The sequence below is a fragment of the Schistocerca piceifrons genome, chromosome X (genome assembly GCF_021461385.2).
Source record: "Schistocerca piceifrons isolate TAMUIC-IGC-003096 chromosome X, iqSchPice1.1, whole genome shotgun sequence".
NCBI classification, from domain to species: domain Eukaryota; kingdom Metazoa; phylum Arthropoda; class Insecta; order Orthoptera; family Acrididae; genus Schistocerca; species Schistocerca piceifrons.
The window spans coordinates 547,193,538-547,213,982 of record NC_060149.1 but is presented as its reverse complement, the minus strand read 5'-3'; the positions used below and the strand labels follow the sequence as shown (position 1 = coordinate 547,213,982).

Sequence of the window (20,445 nt, the reverse complement as noted above, 5' to 3'; positions counted from 1 at the left end):
TTAGCCTTCACCTCTGCATCAAATTTGATTTTGTGCTATGGTTGTCTGCTGCATGTCATCCCAGACTGTGGCTGGCAATTCATATCAGAGACATTTACTCAACTTTTCAAACACTGTGGTGTGATTCATCGTAGGACAAGAAACTAACACTTGGTAAGCAAATGGCATGACTGAGTGTTGGTACTGTTCTTTGAAAGCTGCACTTCTGTGTCAGGGCAGGAGTTAGATGACAGCCTCATCCTTGATCCAGCTTGGTTTTTACAATGCACATAAATCACACTTGTATGCTTTGTCAGAAGAGGTCATGTATGACAATGCACTAAGGCTCCTTGGTGAATTCATTGACTCGAGTTCCAAGCAGCTTCCTGACTATGACCAAACACTTTGTTTGCCACCTGAAGGAACGTATTGCTCGCATTCATCCTCATCAAGCATCTAGAGATGGCACGAGACCAACCTATGTTCATCATGATTCACAAATGTGTATTTATCGTGCTACGCACCTGTACAACTGCCTTACATCAGCCTGCATTGTGTTATCAAAAGAGGAGCATGAACTCTGGATGTTCTAGTGAATGGCAAAACTACCACAGTCTTGCTCAAACAGTGCACAGGTGTACTGCCGGTCCATAGTGTCCAACAGGCGCAATATTTTGACAATCAGACGTGTCACCATCGTCAGGTGTGCTGACAAACTGAGCTCCTGAGGGCGGGTGGCCATCTTAAACCCCTCTCCTCATGAGGCATTCTCTCCGCGGTCCGCATCCGTGCATTAGTGGTTGCCGAGACGCTGGCATCGGCGTCTGTGGTGGTGTCGGTGTAATTGCCTCGTCCACCCCAGTTGCCCATTTGTTTCCTTTGCCGGGCATCTTTTTAATTAGACTCAGTGCTGGTTCCCATGCCCTGCTGAGGTTGTAGCCGCACTCTTGGTTGAGGAGTCTGTCCCTGGTATGAATTTAGGTGGCCCCTCTATCAATGCTGTCCCAGTATTTAGATGTCTGTGCCTAGACCCTGGTATGTTGGTAGTCCACTTCGGGATTTTCGGATGAACAGTGCTCTGCGACTGCTGACTTGCTGGGGTACCCAAGTCGAGTGTGCCTCTGATGTTCTCGGCAACAATCTTCGATGGTGCACACTGTCTGTCCAATATAAGTCTTCCCACATTGACACGAAATCTGGTATATGCTAGCCTTCCGCAAACCGAGGTCATCTTTGACACTTCCCAGTAATGCTAGTGTTACATTTGGTTGGGCAAAAGACAGTTCCTACTCGGTGTTTCCTCAATATGCATCCTATTTTCCCCACTAGTGCGCCAATATACGATATATAGGTAGTGGCTACCTCTTTCTCCATGACTTCCTCCATCTCTACAAACTGTACTGTAAGGGTGGGGTGGAGAGTGTGTCTGATCTGCCATTCAGAGGACCTGTTTTTGTGGAATACAGTTTTGAGGTGTCCAGCTCTTGGGGCAGACTCTGTGTGAGAGATGGTTCGCGCCATGTGCACCAGTGTTTTTAGCACCCCATTCCTCTGCGCAGGGTGGTGGCAACTATTTGCATGCGAATACAGGTCGGTGTGCATTTTCTTCCTGTATACCCCATGGCCCAGGGTGCCATCAACTCTTCTTTCGTCCATGACGTCCAGGAATGGTAATCTTACTTCTGCTTTGGTGTCCATAGTGAATTTGATGTTCGGATGTATGGAGTTGAGGTCTGTAAGGAAGTATAGGAGCTTGTCCCTTCCAGGGGGCCAGATCACGAATGTGTCATCCACATAACGTAGAAAAAAAGTAGGTTTCCATTTGGATAATGCCAAAGCTTCCTGCTTGAAGTACTCCATGTAGAAATTTGCAACCACAGGCGAGAGTGGGCTCCCCATTGCGTCTCTTTCTGTTTGTTCATAGTATACTCCAGTAAAGAGAAAATACATGCAGTCAGAATGTGCTTGAAAAGGTCGGTCATCTTCTTGTCAAATTTCTGTGCAATAAGCTCAACTGACTCTCAGAGGCACACTGGTGAATAATGAAACGACATCAAAACTCATCAGGATATAAGTCTTTCAGCTTGAAGCTGGCGAGACTTTTTACGAAATCCACAAAATTACAAACGTGATGAGGGCATTTGCCCATATAAGGACTTAGTAATTCTGCCAAGTATTTGGCCAGCAAATATGTAGGTGCCCTAATGTTGCTGACAATTGGGCATAATGGCACCTCTTCTTTGTGGACTTTAGGGAGTCCATAAAGTCTTGACAATACAGGTTCAAATGGCTCTGAGCACTATGGGACTTAACATCTGTGGTCATCAGTCCCCTAGAACTTAGAACTACTTAAACCTAACTAACCTAAGGACATTACACACACCCATGCCCGAAGCAGGATTCGAACCTGCGACCGTAGCGGTCGCGCGGTTCCGTACTGAGCGCCTAGAACCGCTAGACCACCGCGGCCGGCACAGTAAAAGTCGTTGAGGTGTCAATTTCTTGGCGACACCCTCTGCTAAATCTGCATCCTTGAGAAGAGCTCTAGTCTCGTTCTCCACCTTCTTTGTGGGTCAACGTTGATCTTCCAGTAAGATTCGTCATTTAGCTGGCTCTGCATCCTCTCAATGTAGTCCTTATGGGAAAGGACAACCGTAGCATTGTTTTGTCAGCCGGTAAGACAACAATCTCAGGGCTCTGTCTTAGATCTCAAATGGCTGCCCGCTCCCTGCTGGTAATATTAGACTTGATCGATTTAGTTCTCGTCAGAGCACAGCAGGATTCCCGGCGTACTTCTTCAGCTGCTTCAGGTGGTAGTCGTGTAGCACCGCTACTGCCGTGAACCTAGGTGTGGGAGCAAAATTAAGTCCCTTCTTCAGAACAGAACCTGCATCCCCAGTCAGCTCAATGTCCGTGAGACTGATGACCGACTTGTGTGGGGCCTCCAGCTATGGTTTGTCAGAGAAACTAGAGAATTTAGATGTCTGACGTCCTGAGGTCGTCTTATGTGCAGAATCGGTGGTCACCCAGGTAACACCATCAATCCAGTCCCAGCTCCCGGAATTAAAATAATTGGCTAGTTGTAGTTGTAGATGTAGTTTAAGTAATTCCTGGGAGTTGTACTCTAGACTGCATCTGGTAAAGTGTACCCTCTCATCAACCAAGGTGAGGCTAGCACGCTTCATAATTCTCTTAGCTCCTGCAGAATTGATGTGATTTCTGACCTCAGCAAAGTTTGACACAACCTGATCAGCACAACATCTCTTCAGAAAAGCAAGAGCACTCAGCAAATGGCTCCTTTGGTGGCACAGCTTGTTGAATTTCTTCATGCTGCGATACATCTCCTCCCCGTAGAGTTATGTGATGTGATTTTTCGGTTTCTCCCGGCATATCTCTTGCTCAAACAGTCCACGGGTGTGCTGCTGGTCCGTAGTGTCAAATGGGCACAATATTTCGGCGATCAGACATGTCGCCATCCTCACGTGGATTGACGAACTGAACTCCTAAGGGTGGGTGGCCGTATTAAATCCCCTCCCCTCGTGAGGCGTTCTCTCGGCTGTCCGCGCCACCACATGCGCTGATGCCAGCATCTCAGTGACTGCTGACATGCAGGTGCGGACTGCGTAGAGAATGCTTCGTGAGGGAGGAGATTTAATATGGCCACCTGCCCTCAGGAGCTCAGTTCGTCAGTGCACCTGAAGATGGCAACATGTCTGATCGCTGAAATATTGTGCCTGTTGGACACTATGGACTGGCAGTACACCCGTGGACTGTTTGAGCAATAAATACACTGGGAGAAACTGGACAATCATACCACAGTCTTGATTGACAGAGTGAAACCAGCTTGTTGTAGAAAGTATCGCCAATACACGTATCGCAGAACCAGCCTCAATCTTATACATCGAAAGTAGTCACTACATAAATGTAGAACACACTCTGGATTTTGAGTGCACTTCCCAGCAGGATTTTTTAATGACACTGCTTCCCTCAAGTGGGTTGATGTAGTGAACAAAATAGTCAGCTAATGTTTCATAGGACAATAGTTCCTTGCCAGTGATACAGTTCTTGTCACTCTCTTCTCTAGCACTACTAGTGTCAAGTGTTATCAAGTACCTTGTGTTTATTGGTGAATAAATGTATGTTTGTTCGTGGTACACTGGAGTTCCATTTCATACAACTGGACGAGTATCTCAAATGCACAATTGTAGTTATTCAGACGGCAGACACCTAGTTGCGCCAACAGTGTGTATGAGGGGAGTTCAAAAGAAAAGGAAATGACAGTGTGGATATAATTGAAGTACTTAATTGAAAGTAATCACTAGAGGCCTGAGCACAACTATCCCACTGTTCCTTAAGCTGAAGGATTCTCTGTTCCCAGAATTCCTGTGGCTGTGAGAGGAGCCAATTCTCCACTGTGTCCTTCAGTTTATCATAAGAGTTGAAACACTTCCCTTTGAGATACTTTTTTTTTTAGTGGACCAAATATATGGAAGCCACAGGATGATATGTCCTCACTGTAGGGTGGATACTCAAGCTGCTCCCACTTGAACCTGGCCGTTACAGTTTGTGTGACCTTGGAGATGTGTGTATGAGTGTTATTGTGAAGCAGAATCACTCCCTTCATGAGCAGCTCAGGCTGTTTGCTCTTGCTGTGCTTGGATAGTTTACAGTGTGTCTCGCTGTACACATTACCATTTATGGTTCTTCTGTGCCCAAGAAATTCAGTATCAGACCTTTGACACTGAAACAGATGGTGAGCATCAAGTTGCCTGCTTAGGGTGCTGCTTTGAATTTTCTGGGGGGTGGTGATAACACATGCTTCCATTGCATGCATCTCTTACTATATTATCCTAAGGTGGTGTATACAAATTTTAACCAGTTTGGTTGTTACAATGTTTCATACCTTACCATTTGAACACTTTTTATATAAGGATATTGGATTTCCCAGATATATTTCTAGTGCTATAAATTTACACTCGTGTCTGTTTTTAGATTACTTCAAAATATCTCGGGTTCCTGCTCTGATATGTGATTTTCAGTTTGTAAGTCTTATTACTTCCTGCATGGAAAAATATTTTAGCCATCAAAGTCTCAAAATCTAGTCTTTACTATTTCTCCTTTTTAATGTTGATTCAAGTTTTTATGTGATCTAGTGTGGATTTTGTGTAAAGTTTCTCATGTGGAGTAAAGTATTGCATTTGCTGAGTTATAAGAAACTAAGAGATTTCTTAACTCTGTTTTTTTCTTTATTGGGTTTCCCATGGTCTATATTTAAATCACCACAGATAAGGATTTTTACAGTTTCAGTTAATTTGTTTCCCATGTGTTGGAGAGCTTTATTATCTCCACCAGGAGATGTGTGTAGGCATAAAACAATTCAGGAACATTTTAACAAAACTCAACACACATGTTCAGGATAAGGGTTCAAACTTACATCTAACCGTCCTAGTCTGAGTTTTCCATGCTTTCCCTAAATCACTTACGGCAAATGTTGGGATGGTTCCTTTGAAGGGCCATGGCCAATTTCCTTCCTCATTCCTCCCTAATCCAAACTTGTGCTCCATCTCTAATGACTTAATTGTTGACAGGACGTTAACACTAATCTCCTCTTCCTCCTCCTCCTCAATAAATTCCGTTCATAGAATTTTACAAGAGAAGTATTTTTAGTTGTGCTTAATATCACTGAATCAAAAAATTACAAAAATATAATACTAGTCATCCATATAAATAGGGATTGACAGGGGAATAGTTGAAGATTGACTAATCCCCTTGACAAGGAAAAAGTTAGAAGTTACAAATTTTTACAAAACTAGGCATACCCATGTTTTCATGCATGTTTCTTCATTAGCACTACAAATGCTTCCACATTTTTATTTGTATGTTTGTGAGTGAATTTTAAAATCTAGGAGCTCTTTTTATGCAGAAATTTGTGCTCTGCAACCGCGCAAACTTTTCATTTGGAGTAGCCGTTTTCAAGTCACAGGTGTTGCAATGTGAGCATAACTCACTTTTATTCCAAACTAGTAAAAGTTTTCTTGAAGCAACAATCTACAGCTGTTAAGTAGTTGAAATAATGCATTGCAAACCACCAGCTGTACCAACACGACTTTATTGCTCTACTAGTTTGGGCTCATAAAACCACCATCACTGGAGGGAAAGCTGAACATTGGTGATTTACCTCTGTGTTGGCTCACACAGTATTTATTAATTATTACAGCAACTTACATCATATCATCATGATCACAAACTTGAAATATTTCAAATTGATAAAAATTGGTTATATTGTAGTATAAATTATCGCTAAATGGCTGAACCAATTATGTAATTTTATGAGAAATTGTGTGCTCTTTCATTCTGATGTCTTGGAAATTTTTTGTAGGATGTATCATTTTAGAGTTACAAGCAAAGAACTGATAAAAGTTCAAAAATTACATGGGTTCTTGGCCCTCAAAAGTTTAGCACAAGCCAGAAATCATTGCAGGCTCATTAACTTTGGTTTGGGATGCCCAGTGTCGATTAAAACTATTTGCAGCTCTTGCATATTTATTAGTGAGCAGAAGTCTAATGTGTCTACGCTAGTCGTAGTAAGAAATCAGTGTTCAGTTTTTGTTTTATTCATAGACAGGGTATCTCTAAAATAAATAAGATGTTTAAACACATGTTGTTTCCTTTGTTGCTACAATATGGTTACAGTCTATGTTGAGATCTCCATTTCAGGGTGCAGTCTTGCACTTCTCACTCTGGTTTATCTTTCACACTCCATCTTCTGAACTGTTTAAGAATATTCTGTAGCTTCTAATGTCTTAGTAATGATACTAAAACAGTGTGTACAACAGCTATTAATCTTGTAGTTAAACAGTGGCTGAAAATGAGAGTTGAGCAGGACAATATGCATCGTCGTTCAACAAATGCTTAGCAAACAGTTGGTTTGTAGTGTAAGGTGTTGTGGGATTGCCTGATAATACACACATGCAACAGTAAAGGCTATTAAATTTATCTTTCAAATTTAATGATCAAAGTTCCAGCCATGCAGTATAAAAGAAGGATGAGTAGACTTTTGTGGAATGTTGAAAAATGGAGATGTCAGGCCTTGTGAGGTGCATTTTTACAACTTCAAATTTAAATTTTGTAATTTTTTTTAGCCATTATGTGAAAATTGTATTAAAGTACCAGAATCTGTTGAAAAATGCATTTTGATACAAATTATTTGTTTGAGTTTTGTTAAAACAGATCTCAGTTCTTTTGAGTGATAGGAATTCTGTGACTGATATTTGGAAGTCCTGTTCACTGATTAGTGTCTTCAGTTGTTGTAGATGTTAGAAAACTATTGTTTTCTTCAGAGATGCAGTCTCTGAAAAGCTGCTTTCTACAAGAGTAGGCTGGCAATTCATTGTTTGCCGTACCGGGACGATTGAGCTTCAGTCATATCCATAAACCCATGTTTCATCACCTGTTACAGTAGATTTCTGTAGCTCTGAATCATTGTCGACATCTAGGGTCTCAAGAGCAACTTGCATTTCCTGCTGCTTTTTTTCTGAATTCAAGTTAGGAGCAAATTTTGCTGCCACACAGTTCATATCCAAAATATTTCATGGTATGAATAAATTGATATGCCAGGGTCATCAGCAACTTCTGATTCTGATTAAGCAGTCATTCATATTCATTTTTCACTTCCTTCATGATACTGACATGAGCTGTTCAGGTCACTCGTCTTCTTCTTCATGGCCTCCTTTGAAGTGTGTATAGCTCATGTAAACATATGCTTTACAGCAGACTCACTAGGAATAATATTTAACATCTGCATAACTTTGCTGCATTTAAATTCATTCTTTTAGGAAAATTTAAAGTATGTTATCTGATCCATTTGTATACTAAATAAGCAATTGCTGATACGAAGTGCCTTTAACCCTTTTTAACAGCTGACAATCAATATCTGATATGGCCAAGACTGGACAGACATCTCAGATTGTTTACAAACACAATAACAACAAAAAGTGGACAAATCAGACTAACACAACACACAAAATTGTGCAGTGCCCATTAATTTTAGAACACACCTTGTATTTGATCAAAGTCTGATTCACTTCCTCATTTGACAACTCATCGCTTCATGTATTGTGGTATTTCAGTATGTATTTCACCCCATTTAATGTAACATAGATTAACATTTCAGTTACTGAAACAAATACACAATTTTTTGTTTATGTTGTGCAAAATATGGATGTGAAAGTTATTTTCAAACAAATGTAGAGTCCCTAAGGAACTAGGGCATGCTAAAACATTGTTTGGCTGAGCCCACACAATGGAAGCATAAATCTTTGCAAATAAAATATATCTTTTATGTTAGAGAAAAATTCAACTACTCTATCAGTTCACCAGATACTTTGAAGCTTGTTACTTCATTCACAAGTGAACTTGAACAGGTGAAGTTAGTTCTGGTTAAGGTTAGTTAGATGGTTTTATTTAGTTCTAATGTATTCCACTGATCATTTGAAGAATTCTGCCATTGAAATGATGGGTCAGTTTATAGGATATGTGTACATGATTAGTGTTCACATTAATGAACACAATCTTTTTTAGTCCTACTCATGCAACTACACTTAAGAACAAGGTTTTTTTCTGGCTAACAAATTTTAAGTAAAAATTCATCAAGGGAATAGGAGCACCTGTCCAAGAGAAACAATTTTAAAAACTAATTTGCTATCTGTCATAAATTTTATGTTGTTGGGCAAATGATCAAAAATTGTTGTTTCTGTATGTTGGACTCCTTTCTGAGCCACTGGCACCTTCAGTAATAGGTAATGTCATTTTTTCCCCCTCTGGTGTTGTAAATATGGACATCACTGTTGCTCTTAACTGTGATGGATTATTTGATGAATTTCACTAGGTCTTATGGATCGATTGTATAAAAGCATTTAACCTTAAGTTAAGGCAGAAAGTGACCTCAGATCATGCTTAACCTGGAAATCTGCTCTGTATAAATGTTAACCCCAGATCGTATTGCTGTGAAGTTGGATCATATTTGACTGGCAAAAATATGATGTTCAAAATCAGGTTCATCTCTGATTGTCAGTTTATAGTGTAGTGGGATTAAGATTCATGACTTTTGTTATTAGCAGATATCAATTGAAATAATAATAATAAAGTTATTAACATCAAAAAATGGTAAGTAAATATTTGTGTGCCAAACCACACTGCTGATGCTCAGAATACTTTTTCCAATCTGGAAGGTGAGGTTAAGGGAACTACCAGATACCGTGTGTACATAATTATTAATCTTGTAACAGCTCTTGGGAGATGACTCATAGTTTGTGTGATTAGTTCGAAGGCATTTTATACACTCTTTGGAACAGAGTAAGAAACAAAAATTCGAAATATTTGTAGTGAACAGTTAAGCATGGGAATTTTGAAAGCAGCCAAACATCTCTTATATATGATCTCTTTTGGCTTGAGTAGCAGTAATTATGAAATTATTATTAAATTTTTAACTACCGAGCATGTCCTTAAACTGCTAGGACAGTTCCATGTGCGTTAATAAATACAACATAAGCAAGTATTTGGAAATACATTAACCACATTATAATCTGTCCACAATCTTGAGTGAGAGGTTGTGTTGTTGGCAGCAGTGGAGAAATTCACATTTGGACTCTCGTCAATTCTCGGATTTTATTTTATTCCCCCCCACCCTCCACCCCCTTGCCCTCCCCCTCCCCCCTTCATTTGTTTCATTTTTTCCACTTCACTGATTATAAAGATAATTATAACAATATTATCATGCCATGACATTCCATACAATACCACTGAAACCATACCATCCTCAATGTTTTCCGAGGATTCTGGACCAGTGATAAGCAAAATTGTGTGTGCAACAACTCTATGGATGTGAATTACATTATTTCCTTTAGATTACTTTATAGGTATCAGAGTATTCAAATGTGTCCACCGAGGAAGACGGAGATGAAATCCAGCAACCTCCCCAGTCCATGAAAGGGTGAACCCTCACTTGGAGTTACATAACCAGACTTCTAAGCACAGGTTTTGTTTGGAGAAGAGTCCTGTAGAGCAGTTGGAACTAAAGGTTATAAACCATCTGATGAAATCAACTAAAAGAGACAACCCACTGGCTGCAATGTGCATGTTGCTCTTAACCTTCAGATTTTACACCACAAGGACCTTTGAAATAGTGGTTGGTGATCTGTTTAAAGTAGACATAGCAACAGCTTGCAGAGCTGTCGATCAAGTATTGGCCTGTGTTGCCTCATTGAAAAAGGAATTTATCAAAATTCCAATGGGTGAAAATGACTTTAGGGACATCTAGCATGATTTTTTAAATCAAATAGTGTATTTTCCTGGCATTTTAGGTGGTATTCACTGCACTCGTATCCTCATCAGATTGCCTGGTGGCAAGAATGCTGAGATGTTTAAAAATTGTCTCATGTGGTTGAGTGATCTCGGACACTAAGCTGTGATGTTTAAATATCGTAGCTAGATGGCCAGGATCTGCCTATGACAGCAGTATTTTTGGAAATTCATGTGTACGTGCTTAGCTGGAAACAGGAGAAATCTCAGAAGCCATGCTTCTGGGAGCCAGTGCCTATCAGTATTGCAGGTACAGGGTGTTCAAAAATAAAAACTAAACGAGCAGCGATAGAAATACACTGTTTGTTGCAATATGCTTGGGACAACAGTACATTTTCAGGCAAACAAACTTTCGAAATTACAGTAGTTACAATTTTCAACAACAGATGGCGCTGCGGTCTGGGAAACTCTATAGTACGATATTTTCCACATATCCACCATGCGTAGCAATAATATGGCATAGTCTCTAAATGAAATTACCCGAAACCTTTGACAACGTGTCTGGCGGAATGGCTTCACATGCAGATGAGATGTACTGCTTCAGCTGTTCAATTGTTTCTGGATTCTGGCGGTACACCTGGTCTTTCAAGTGTCCCCACAGAAAGAAGTCACAGGGGTTCATGTCTGGCGAATAGGGAGGCCAATCCACGCCGCCTCCTGTATGTTTCGGATAGCCCAAAGGAATCACACAATCATCGAAATATTCATTCAGGAAATTAAAGACGTCAGCTGTGCGATGTGGCCGGGCACCATCTTGCATAAACCACGAGGTGTTCGCAGTGTTGTCTAAGGCAGTTTGTACCGCCACAAATTCACGAAGAATGTCCAGATAGCATGATGCAGTAATCGTTTCAGATCTGAAAAATGGGCCAATGATTCCTTTGGAAGAAATGGGGGCCCAGACCAGTACTTTTTGAGGATGCAGGGACGATTGGGACTGCAACATGGGGCTTTTCGGTTCCCCATATGCGCCAGTTCTGTTTATTGATGAAGCCGTCCAGGTAAAAATAAGCTTCATCAGTAAACCAAATGCTGCCCACATGCATATCGCCGTCATCACTCCTGTGCACTATATCGTTAGCGAATGTCTCTCGTGCAGCAATGGTAGCGGCACTGAGGGGTTGCCGCGTTTGAATTTTGTATGGACAGAGGTGTAAACTCTGGCGCATGAGAAGATACGTGGACGTTGGCGTCATTTGGACCGCAGCTGCAACATGGCGAACGGAAACCCGAGGCCGCTGTTGGATCACCTGCTGCACTAGCTGCGTGTTGCCCTCTGTGGTTGCCGTACGCGGTCGCCCTACCTTTCCAGCACATTCATTCGTCACGTTCCCAGTCCGTTGAAATTTTTCAAACAGATCTTTTATTGTAGCGCTTTTCGGTCCTTTGGTTACATTAAACCTCCATTGAAAACTTCGTCTTGTTGCAACAACACTGTGTTCTAGGCGGTGGAATTCCAACACCAGAAAAATCCTCTGTTCTAAGGAATAAACCATGTTGTCTACAGCACACTTGCATGTTGTAAACAGCACACACTTACAGCAGAAAGACGACGTACAGAATGGCGCACCCACAGACTGCGTTGTCTTCTATATCTTTCACATCACTTGCAGTGCCATCTGTTGTTGAAAATTGTAACTACTGTAATTTCGAAAGTTTGTCCACCTGAAAATGTACTGTTGTCCCAAGCATATTGCAACAAACGGTGTATTTCTATCGCTGCTCGTTTAGTTTTTATTGCCGTTTCAAATATACCGGTCATTTTTGAAACACCCTGTATTTGTTGATGCCGGTACTTTGTGAAGAAATGGCAACTAAGTGAATCTATAACGTGCCCACAAGAAAAAAAGATCACCAGTTGAAAGAGTATTTGGAATAGTAAAGGCTATTTCCCTGTTTGAGTTTAGGACTCAGATAGAAAGTAAATTGTACAAAAGCTATAATAGCTGCAGCATTCATCTGCCAATGCGTCAGACGAGCAGCCTGAAACTGATGACTATGTAGACTGGTGTCCAATATTACATCAACTAATGTAAATTTTGCAAGGTTGCATTTATTTTGCCACAAAACAGCGTAAGCAAGTGATAGTAAAGTAGAAACAGTATAAAGAATACAAACATAAACTGCTGCAACATGTAGAATGGTAGACAAAAGTGTTCTACATTTTTTCCAACTTAATGGATTTGCACACACATTCCAACAACTGGTTAATGTATTCAATATGGGCTGTGACCACCTGTGGCAGCAATAGAGGCCTGATGATGATGTGGCATGCTGCGAATGTCATCAGTCTCACGTTGAGGCAACAACGCTCATTGTTCGTGCAGAGCAGCTCGCAAGTCTTGGAGAGTGGTTGGTAGGTGCTGATGTTATGCAACCCGTCTGCCTAGTGCATCCCAGACATGCTCCATGGAATTAAAACTGAGAGTGAGCAGGCCATGCCATGTGTGCAGTACCTTCAGTTTCCAAGAAAACATCGATCACCTGTGTTCTATGAGGTTGAGCGTTATCGTCCATCAGTACAAAGTGTGGGCCGACAGCACCTTGCAGCAACCACGCATAAGGTCTCAAGACTTCATTGAAATACATAACAACAGTTAAACCTTGTCAATTCACCCATGTAATTTCATGAAGAGGTGCTCAAGTGGTCGTCGTCATCCCTGTCCACACCTCTAGGGAACCTCTTTGATATTGGTTGCTTTCCACAGTGTTTGTGTCCTGAAATCATGTTCCACATTCACTCCAGATGCAAATCCATCATGAATCACTCTCCAAATCAAATCGAGACTTATCTGTGAAAAGAACATTGGCACACTATTCAACCATCCAGGTGGCATGTTGAAGACTCCACTCTAGATGTTCCCTTCTGTGAAGACACATCAGAGGTACATATACAGCAGGTTTCTGACAATAAAGGCCACTCTGCCAAAGCGTTCTGTATACTGTTTGCCTGAATACAACATGTCCAGTGGATGCTGTCAAGCCAGATGTCAGTTGTCTTACAGTACCAAGGTGGTACAGTCAAATAACGGTCATCTCTTTCTGATGTCATGCATGGTCGGCCCTGCCCTGGTCTTTGGGATACAGTCTTGGTCTCTACAAACTGTTGCCATATCCAAGAGACAATACAGTTCACATAAAGCCATCATGCCACATCAGTTGGCGACTGTTCTGCTTTATTTCTCACAGTGAATGTGGGACTACCCTCTTTGATAGGTGCCCTGATACCATCATTGGCATGGTTGTCCATTGACCAGAATGCCATCTTTGCATGCAGAAGAGGATCATACTGACATATGTTGACAGTTTATATGATCATAGGACGGGGAAATGGAGGTTTGTTGCTTTAATTTTGGATGCCAGTGGGAGAAGAGTGTAAACAGAAATTCCAGTACCTGCAGAACATGAAGCCAACAGGGGGTCATAATGCAGTGAGGGCAGCATTTATTAACAGTCTGTTTACGTAAGAAGTTAAAAAATTGGAATAAATGTACAGAATGTCAGTTTGAAAACTAGATTTACTTTTCATTTTCTTTTCTTTCTTTTAGTTGTAGTTATTTCTGTCTCCTGGTTACTGAATTCCATATCAGAACAAGGATACCACACATAATATTATGAACTACCTTTCATGCAGTAAATTCATCCCAAAACATTAATCAGAGAGTATTAAAATGTATATGAAACACTGCATATAACTTCGAGATGAAAATTTGTCCATGAAGAAATTCCAGTAGTCTACATACCAACAGAAAGCAAAGGTAACAGCAGTCACAATGCAATGACTGCAAAATGTATGAACAAGGTAATAATACAAAAAGTTAAAAGATTGAATTGTGTCAGGTTAAGTCTGATTGTCTTTTCATTTCTTCAAGTTCCAATTCTTTAATTTCTTTATCTATTTTGAGGGTTTCCATTCTTATCTCACATTCTGCAAGTGAGCACTGTACCTTTATTTTATGTTCCTGCTCAAGGCATTCTAATCTTATCTTGTGAAACTGGTATTCCTTTTTAAGAACATTTTCTGTTCTTTTGTTTTTGGGATGAGATTCTGATACTGTTCCAGAATCCTGGCTGGCGTGTTGTGCATCTACCTGTAATTAGAGGTTCTTTTCAGTGCAAAATATGTGGTGATGTGCTGTCACAGTAAAGTAATTATATTATTTTAGTGCAGTACCATTCTTACCAGCTCAGTGTAAACATTCTCTCCTTCATTTTCATTGTCCTCAACAGGAGCAGTACTTTTGTTTGAAGTGACAGCTCTCCCCTCATTTACTGATGTTGTAAATGAACTGCAATCTGTGTTATCTGAATGTATATCAAACAAGAACATAACAAATAACGTTATAAATGACTTTTTACGCAGAAAAGTTGCTTCAAAAAGTTTATGCAGTCCCATCAAAATGTTTACAAGTCACTTCACATAACTTCCTGATGGAAAACTGCATTGTCATTGTAGGGGTTGGAAATAGGAAAAAATAGTGGCTTCAGAGCTGCAATTAGCTTTTGTCCACTTTCTGTAACAGTACACCATACAAAATTACTGCTTCCAATTTTATGCATTTCAACCTTGAAGAGTTCTGACACTGTCTTTGCTCCGGTTTATGTACCACATAAATAAAAATGAATGTAGTAATTAGAAAGTAGGTCTTGAAATTATACCTTCTAATGTGCAAATAATGCTTTCTTGGTTCTTTGCTTAATGTTTTCGTAACACATTTTCAAACTCTTCCACTCTCTTTCTGTCCCGACATTACGAGAATTAAAGTTAAGAGCAACTTATCTCCATGCCTTTGCCTTGTTGGCTGCAGTGATTTTATTTGTAATTTATTTTTTCACTCAAATATATCTTTACACTGGCCCAACACCATTTCCAGCAGCAAATATTTCTCGTATTGAGAAAAGTTTGAGGATTGCTCCTTTTTCTGTTTACTTGTTACCATGGTTATAGCACGACACCTTTGATAATAAATACTATGTACCTACGCTGTCTTGAATCTGCGGTCAAAGTGCAGTAATCATGTTGCTAGCCAATTTCAGCCATTATTTTTATTGCTCACTTTTGTGCGACCAGTACTTTAAGTGATGAGCCACCCCAGAAAATTATTCCATGAGATGTTATTGAGTGGAAGCAGGCAAAATATAGGAAGAGATTGATTGTTAAGACACTATTTGTTGTAGAGAATTGAATATAGTGTGGTTTTTTCAAAATTTAGCTAGAGTCCATCAGTTCCTGAGAACCATTTTATAGTTCTTTGAAAAATATGTCTTCTGTTGCTTCCTCTCTAATGGGATTTTTTTAACACAGTATTGTTGCAAAAAGTACCAATTCTGTTTGTTAATTGTTAAATGGGAGGTAATTCACATATATAATAAATAAGAGTAGATCTAAAATTGAACCCCATGGGATTCCCTTTCTGATTTCTCCCCAGTCACTAAAATTTTCTACACTTCTGATATAGTTTGAATTATTGAGTACAGCATTTTGCATTCTGTTCATTAAATACTATTTAGACCAGCTGTGCATAAAGCCATCAATTCCACAAAACTTGAGTTTTTATAAGAGAATAACATGATTTACAGTAACACTTTGGAAAGATCACAAGGATTATCAACTGGTGATATTTTATTACTTAAGGCATGTAATATTTGATGAGTTAATGCATAAACAGCATTATCAGCCCTGGAATCCAAACTGTGATATGGTACGTGATTGTTTCCACTCAAGTGTGTGACTGCTCTATAGTTCACTACTTTCTCAAGTATTCTGGAAAAGCATGTCAATAAGGAAATTGGATGATAGTTGTTTAATCCTTTGACTACCATCAGCATGTGTGTCCTGTGATAGGCTATCAGAGAACTGCTGCATTTTACTCCTATGTTTCCATGTCCCAGTGGTAAACGGAAGACTACTAATGGTTAGCAGAATTCTTATAATAAGAGGTAGTACCTGTAGATTATGCTGTTATCAAGTTTCATTATTAACCCTAGTCTCCATATTGTCATACCGAATTAGTTCACATCTGCAGATACGTAACCCAGTTACCAGATTCACGAAGCAGGCTGCCTTTGTACCCTTCTGGACACAATGTGTCAATGACTTGCACCCACAAATTGATGCTTGCCACATCACAAATGAAGCCTATATTGAGCACTTGTAGTGTGAGTTGCAAATTTGGAGAGATGCTCTGTCCACCGATAGGTGTCTATTTTCAGTATGTCTCATAGTTTTTGTGCAGTTTTCTGAAACCCTGGAGGTACTCCCCCCTCCCCACCGAACTCCTTGGGAAACAAAATGGCAGAAAACATTCTTTTCATATTGTTATTTCTAAGACATCAATTAAAATAACCATGCATTAACATTTCTGGCATAAAATTGGTAGTCAAAGGGTTAAGTCTGACGCCTTTATTGTGAAGAGGTTTAACAATCACATATTTTAACATCTCTGAAAAAAATCCCTGCACCAGTGATGCATAACATATATCACTAAGGACATCATGTATTAAGTCGGAACAACTTTATAGAATTATGTTTGAAATTGTATCAGCACCACATCAACATTCATTTTGTAGAATAATACATGATACACAGAGTAGATAGTTCAACTCTCCTATTCATAGAACAGAATGTTGCATTTGTAGTTATGTGAACTGATTTTGAGATATGAATAGACACAAATGCTGGCACTTTCATGCTGTCCCAATCTTGAAATCAGTGTATACTGATTGTGCTGATCATTCAGAAGTTTCATGTACAGTTATTTTTCCATTTTTCATCAGATCAGTAATGTATGCCACAGAAATGAGATAAAATGGATTGAATACAAACATGAATGAGTGTGTGTGAGAGAGTGTTCCATGTCATTGTTTCTGTGCACACAATTCACAACCGTTAGTAACATTTTTGTATTAAGAGATCTCTGCCCTGTTATGTAGTCTCTGAATCTGTCATTTTTATAAGTACCACTTGTAATATAGGTATTACATGTAAAAGAAATCTGCAACCACTGAAAGATACTTTTATTGACGTTTATCTATTCAATGCAAGCATAAAAACTAAAAAATTTTGGTTCCATATACTAAAACAATTTTCGTTTTCCTTCTGTTCACGTCACAAGTTACCTAGCAAATTATAGTCTCAAAATTAAAATATTCCATATTAATGTTGATATCCAACTGATGATATGATTGTTTTTCTTCATAATACGTGGTTACAGCTATTTGTCTATCTGAGGTGATATTCCTGTCATGGTTAGTAACCTAAATATGTTTAGTCAGTGAAATAACTTTCCTTGAGGTTCGTCAGAAATGTGAGATAATAAACAGCTTTCATTGTGGATATCCTTCAATGTATATCGATGAATTATTATTTTGTGTTTTGGTAGGTTACAGCTTCAAAACTGGAACTAGTACATTGGGGGAAACTGCAGTGTAGTTGGCCAGAAATAGCTCAAACTTCACATTATTGGTAGCACATCTACCAAACTCATATGCTACAGCCGATTTCTTCTTTGACCAGATTAAAAATGGTACCAAAATCCTGTGTAAAATGTGTACAGCAAGTACTTTTATGTCTTACGGTACAGCTGTGACAGCTACCAAATTATTAGAATGAAGTTATCTATTCACAAATCAAATCTCCTAGCATGTACTGCACACTATCCCCAAACCTATTTGGTCACAAATTTTGTGTGTATGTAAGATATCTGCTGCTGCATTACATCTGAAAGTAAACTGTTGTTTAAAGGTGTGAGGTATCTCCCTGGAGGGGTGGCAAGTGGCTTCCACCATGTGGATCCTGATGCTGTGGAGAAGAGGCTCTTCCAAGTTAAAGGCAAACGAAACATCAGAGTGAGACAGGTGATTAATTCAGCATTTTGATTACCAAAAGCTACTCTGTGGCATAAAATAAGACATCATAATTTTTATGGCGGTAGTTACTTAGAGATTAGTAAGCTATATTGTGGTAAATGCAAAATTCCACTGTAGCACTTGCTTTCTCATTGAAGTGAACAGAGTCCACTCTTCTGTTTTGCTGTGACTCAGTGATGAAGTAAGGAAAATCCACATTTACACCAGAAACAGTTATTAATGCATTTTTCATGGCCAAAATGCTACTTTGGATTATTTTGTACATGTACACTCCTGGAAATGGAAAAAAGAACACATTGACACCGGTGTGTCAGACCCACCATACTTGCCCCGGACACTGCGAGAGGGCTGTACAAGCAATGATCACACGCACGGCACAGCGGACACACCAGGAACCGCGGTGTTGGCCGTCGAATGGCGCTAGCTGCGCAGCATTTGTGCACCGCCGCCGTCAGTGTCAGCCAGTTTGCCGTGGCATACGGAGCTCCATCGCAGTCTTTAACACTGGTAGCATGCCGCGACAGCGTGGACGTGAACCGTATGTGCAGTTGACGGACTTTGAGCGAGGGCGTATAGTGGGCATGCGGGAGGCCGGGTGGACGTACCGCCGAATTGCTCAACACGTGGGGCGTGAGGTCTCCACAGTACATCGATGTTGTCGCCAGTGGTCGGCGGAAGGTGCACGTGCCCGTCGACCTGGGACCGGACCGCAGTGACGCACGGATGCACGCCAAGACCGTAGGATCCTACGCAGTGCCGTAGGGGACCGCACCGCCACTTCCCAGCAAACTAGGGACACTGTTGCTCCTGGGGTATCGGCGAGGACCATTCGCAACCGTCTCCATGAAGCTGGGCTACGGTCCCGCACACCGTTAGGCCGTCTTCCGCTCACGCCCCAACATCGTGCAGCCCGCCTCCAGTGGTGTCGCGACAGGCGTGAATGGAGGGACGAATGGAGACGTGTCGTCTTCAGCGATGAGAGTCGCTTCTGCCTTGGTGCCAATGATGGTCGTATGCGTGTTTGGCGCCGTGCAGGTGAGTGCCACAATCAGGACTGCATACGACCGAGGCACACAGGGCCAACACCCGGCATCATGGTGTGGGGAGCGATCTCCTACACTGGCCGTACACCACTGGTGATCGTCGAGGGGACACTGAATAGTGCACGGTACATCCAAACCGTCATCGAACCCATCGTTCTACCATTCCTAGACCGGCAAGGGAACTTGCTGTTCCAACAGGACAATGCACGTCCGCATGTATCCCGTGCCACCCAACGTGCTCTAGAAGGTGTACGTCAACTACCCTGGCCAGCAAGATCTCCGGATCTGTCCCCCATTGAGCATGTTTGGGACTGGATGAAGCGTCGTCTCACGCGGTCTGCACGTCCAGCACGAACGCTGGTCCAACTGGGGCGCCAGGTGGAAATGGCATGGCAAGCCGTTCCACAGGACTACATCCAGCATCTCTACGATCGTCTCCATTGGAGAATAGCAGCCTGCATTGCTGCGAAAGGTGAATATACACTGTACTGGTGCCGACATTGTGCATGCTCTGTTGCCTGTGTCTATGTGCCTGTGGTTCTGTCAGTGTGATCATGTGATGTATCTGACCCCAGGAATGTGTCAATAAAGTTTCCCCTTCCTGGGACAATGAATTCACGGTGTTCTTATTTCAATTTCCAGGAGTGTATTTTCACGGAGGTCTTCATGGAGTTGTAATAACTAACATATGTTCTTTTTAACTTCGTGAGTAACGTAGGTCCTTGAAAAAAAAATGGAAGACATCACATGAAGATGAGCATAAAAGAATGCATATAAAACAAAATTCCAATACCGTTTTTTTTCTAGTTGCTTAAAAATTGTGATCACACACTTCATAGTCAGTAAAATCTTGGTAGGGCTCGGAAGAAACGTTTCTCATTTGCAGCAGAAACAAAATGTATTTTGGCAAGCACCAGCTGTGGCTCAATAGAAATAGAACTTTATTTTAATTCTCAGCATGTATTTGTGTTAAAAGTAATTGGCTGGGGGAGGGGGGACATTAATGTTTAGCACAGTACTTATCAAATTCAGGAGGATACGTAAATGATGTAGGCAACATATCCCCTGTGATCAGAATGAAGTGGTAAGTGGCAGATGGGCAAATAATCAGTAGTTACGAATATTTGAATTTCACAGAAAAAACTTGCTATACTTTCCATAATTACAATGACAGTTCAGATTATTGGTTGTAAGG

General features: G+C 40.7%; 1 protein-coding gene across 3 annotated transcripts in view; it reads left to right on the top strand.

Annotated features, from left to right (window-relative positions):
* Window positions 1-20,445, top strand: part of LOC124721660 (gelsolin, cytoplasmic) — a 305,692-nt gene that overhangs the window by 234,294 nt on the left and 50,953 nt on the right. For all 3 annotated transcript variants that reach the window (XM_047246729.1, XM_047246728.1, XM_047246730.1), the window contains exon 5: window positions 18,083-18,195. In XM_047246729.1, coding sequence (XP_047102685.1) covers window positions 18,083-18,195 — 113 coding nt within the window. The remainder of the gene's footprint in view (window positions 1-18,082; window positions 18,196-20,445) is intronic.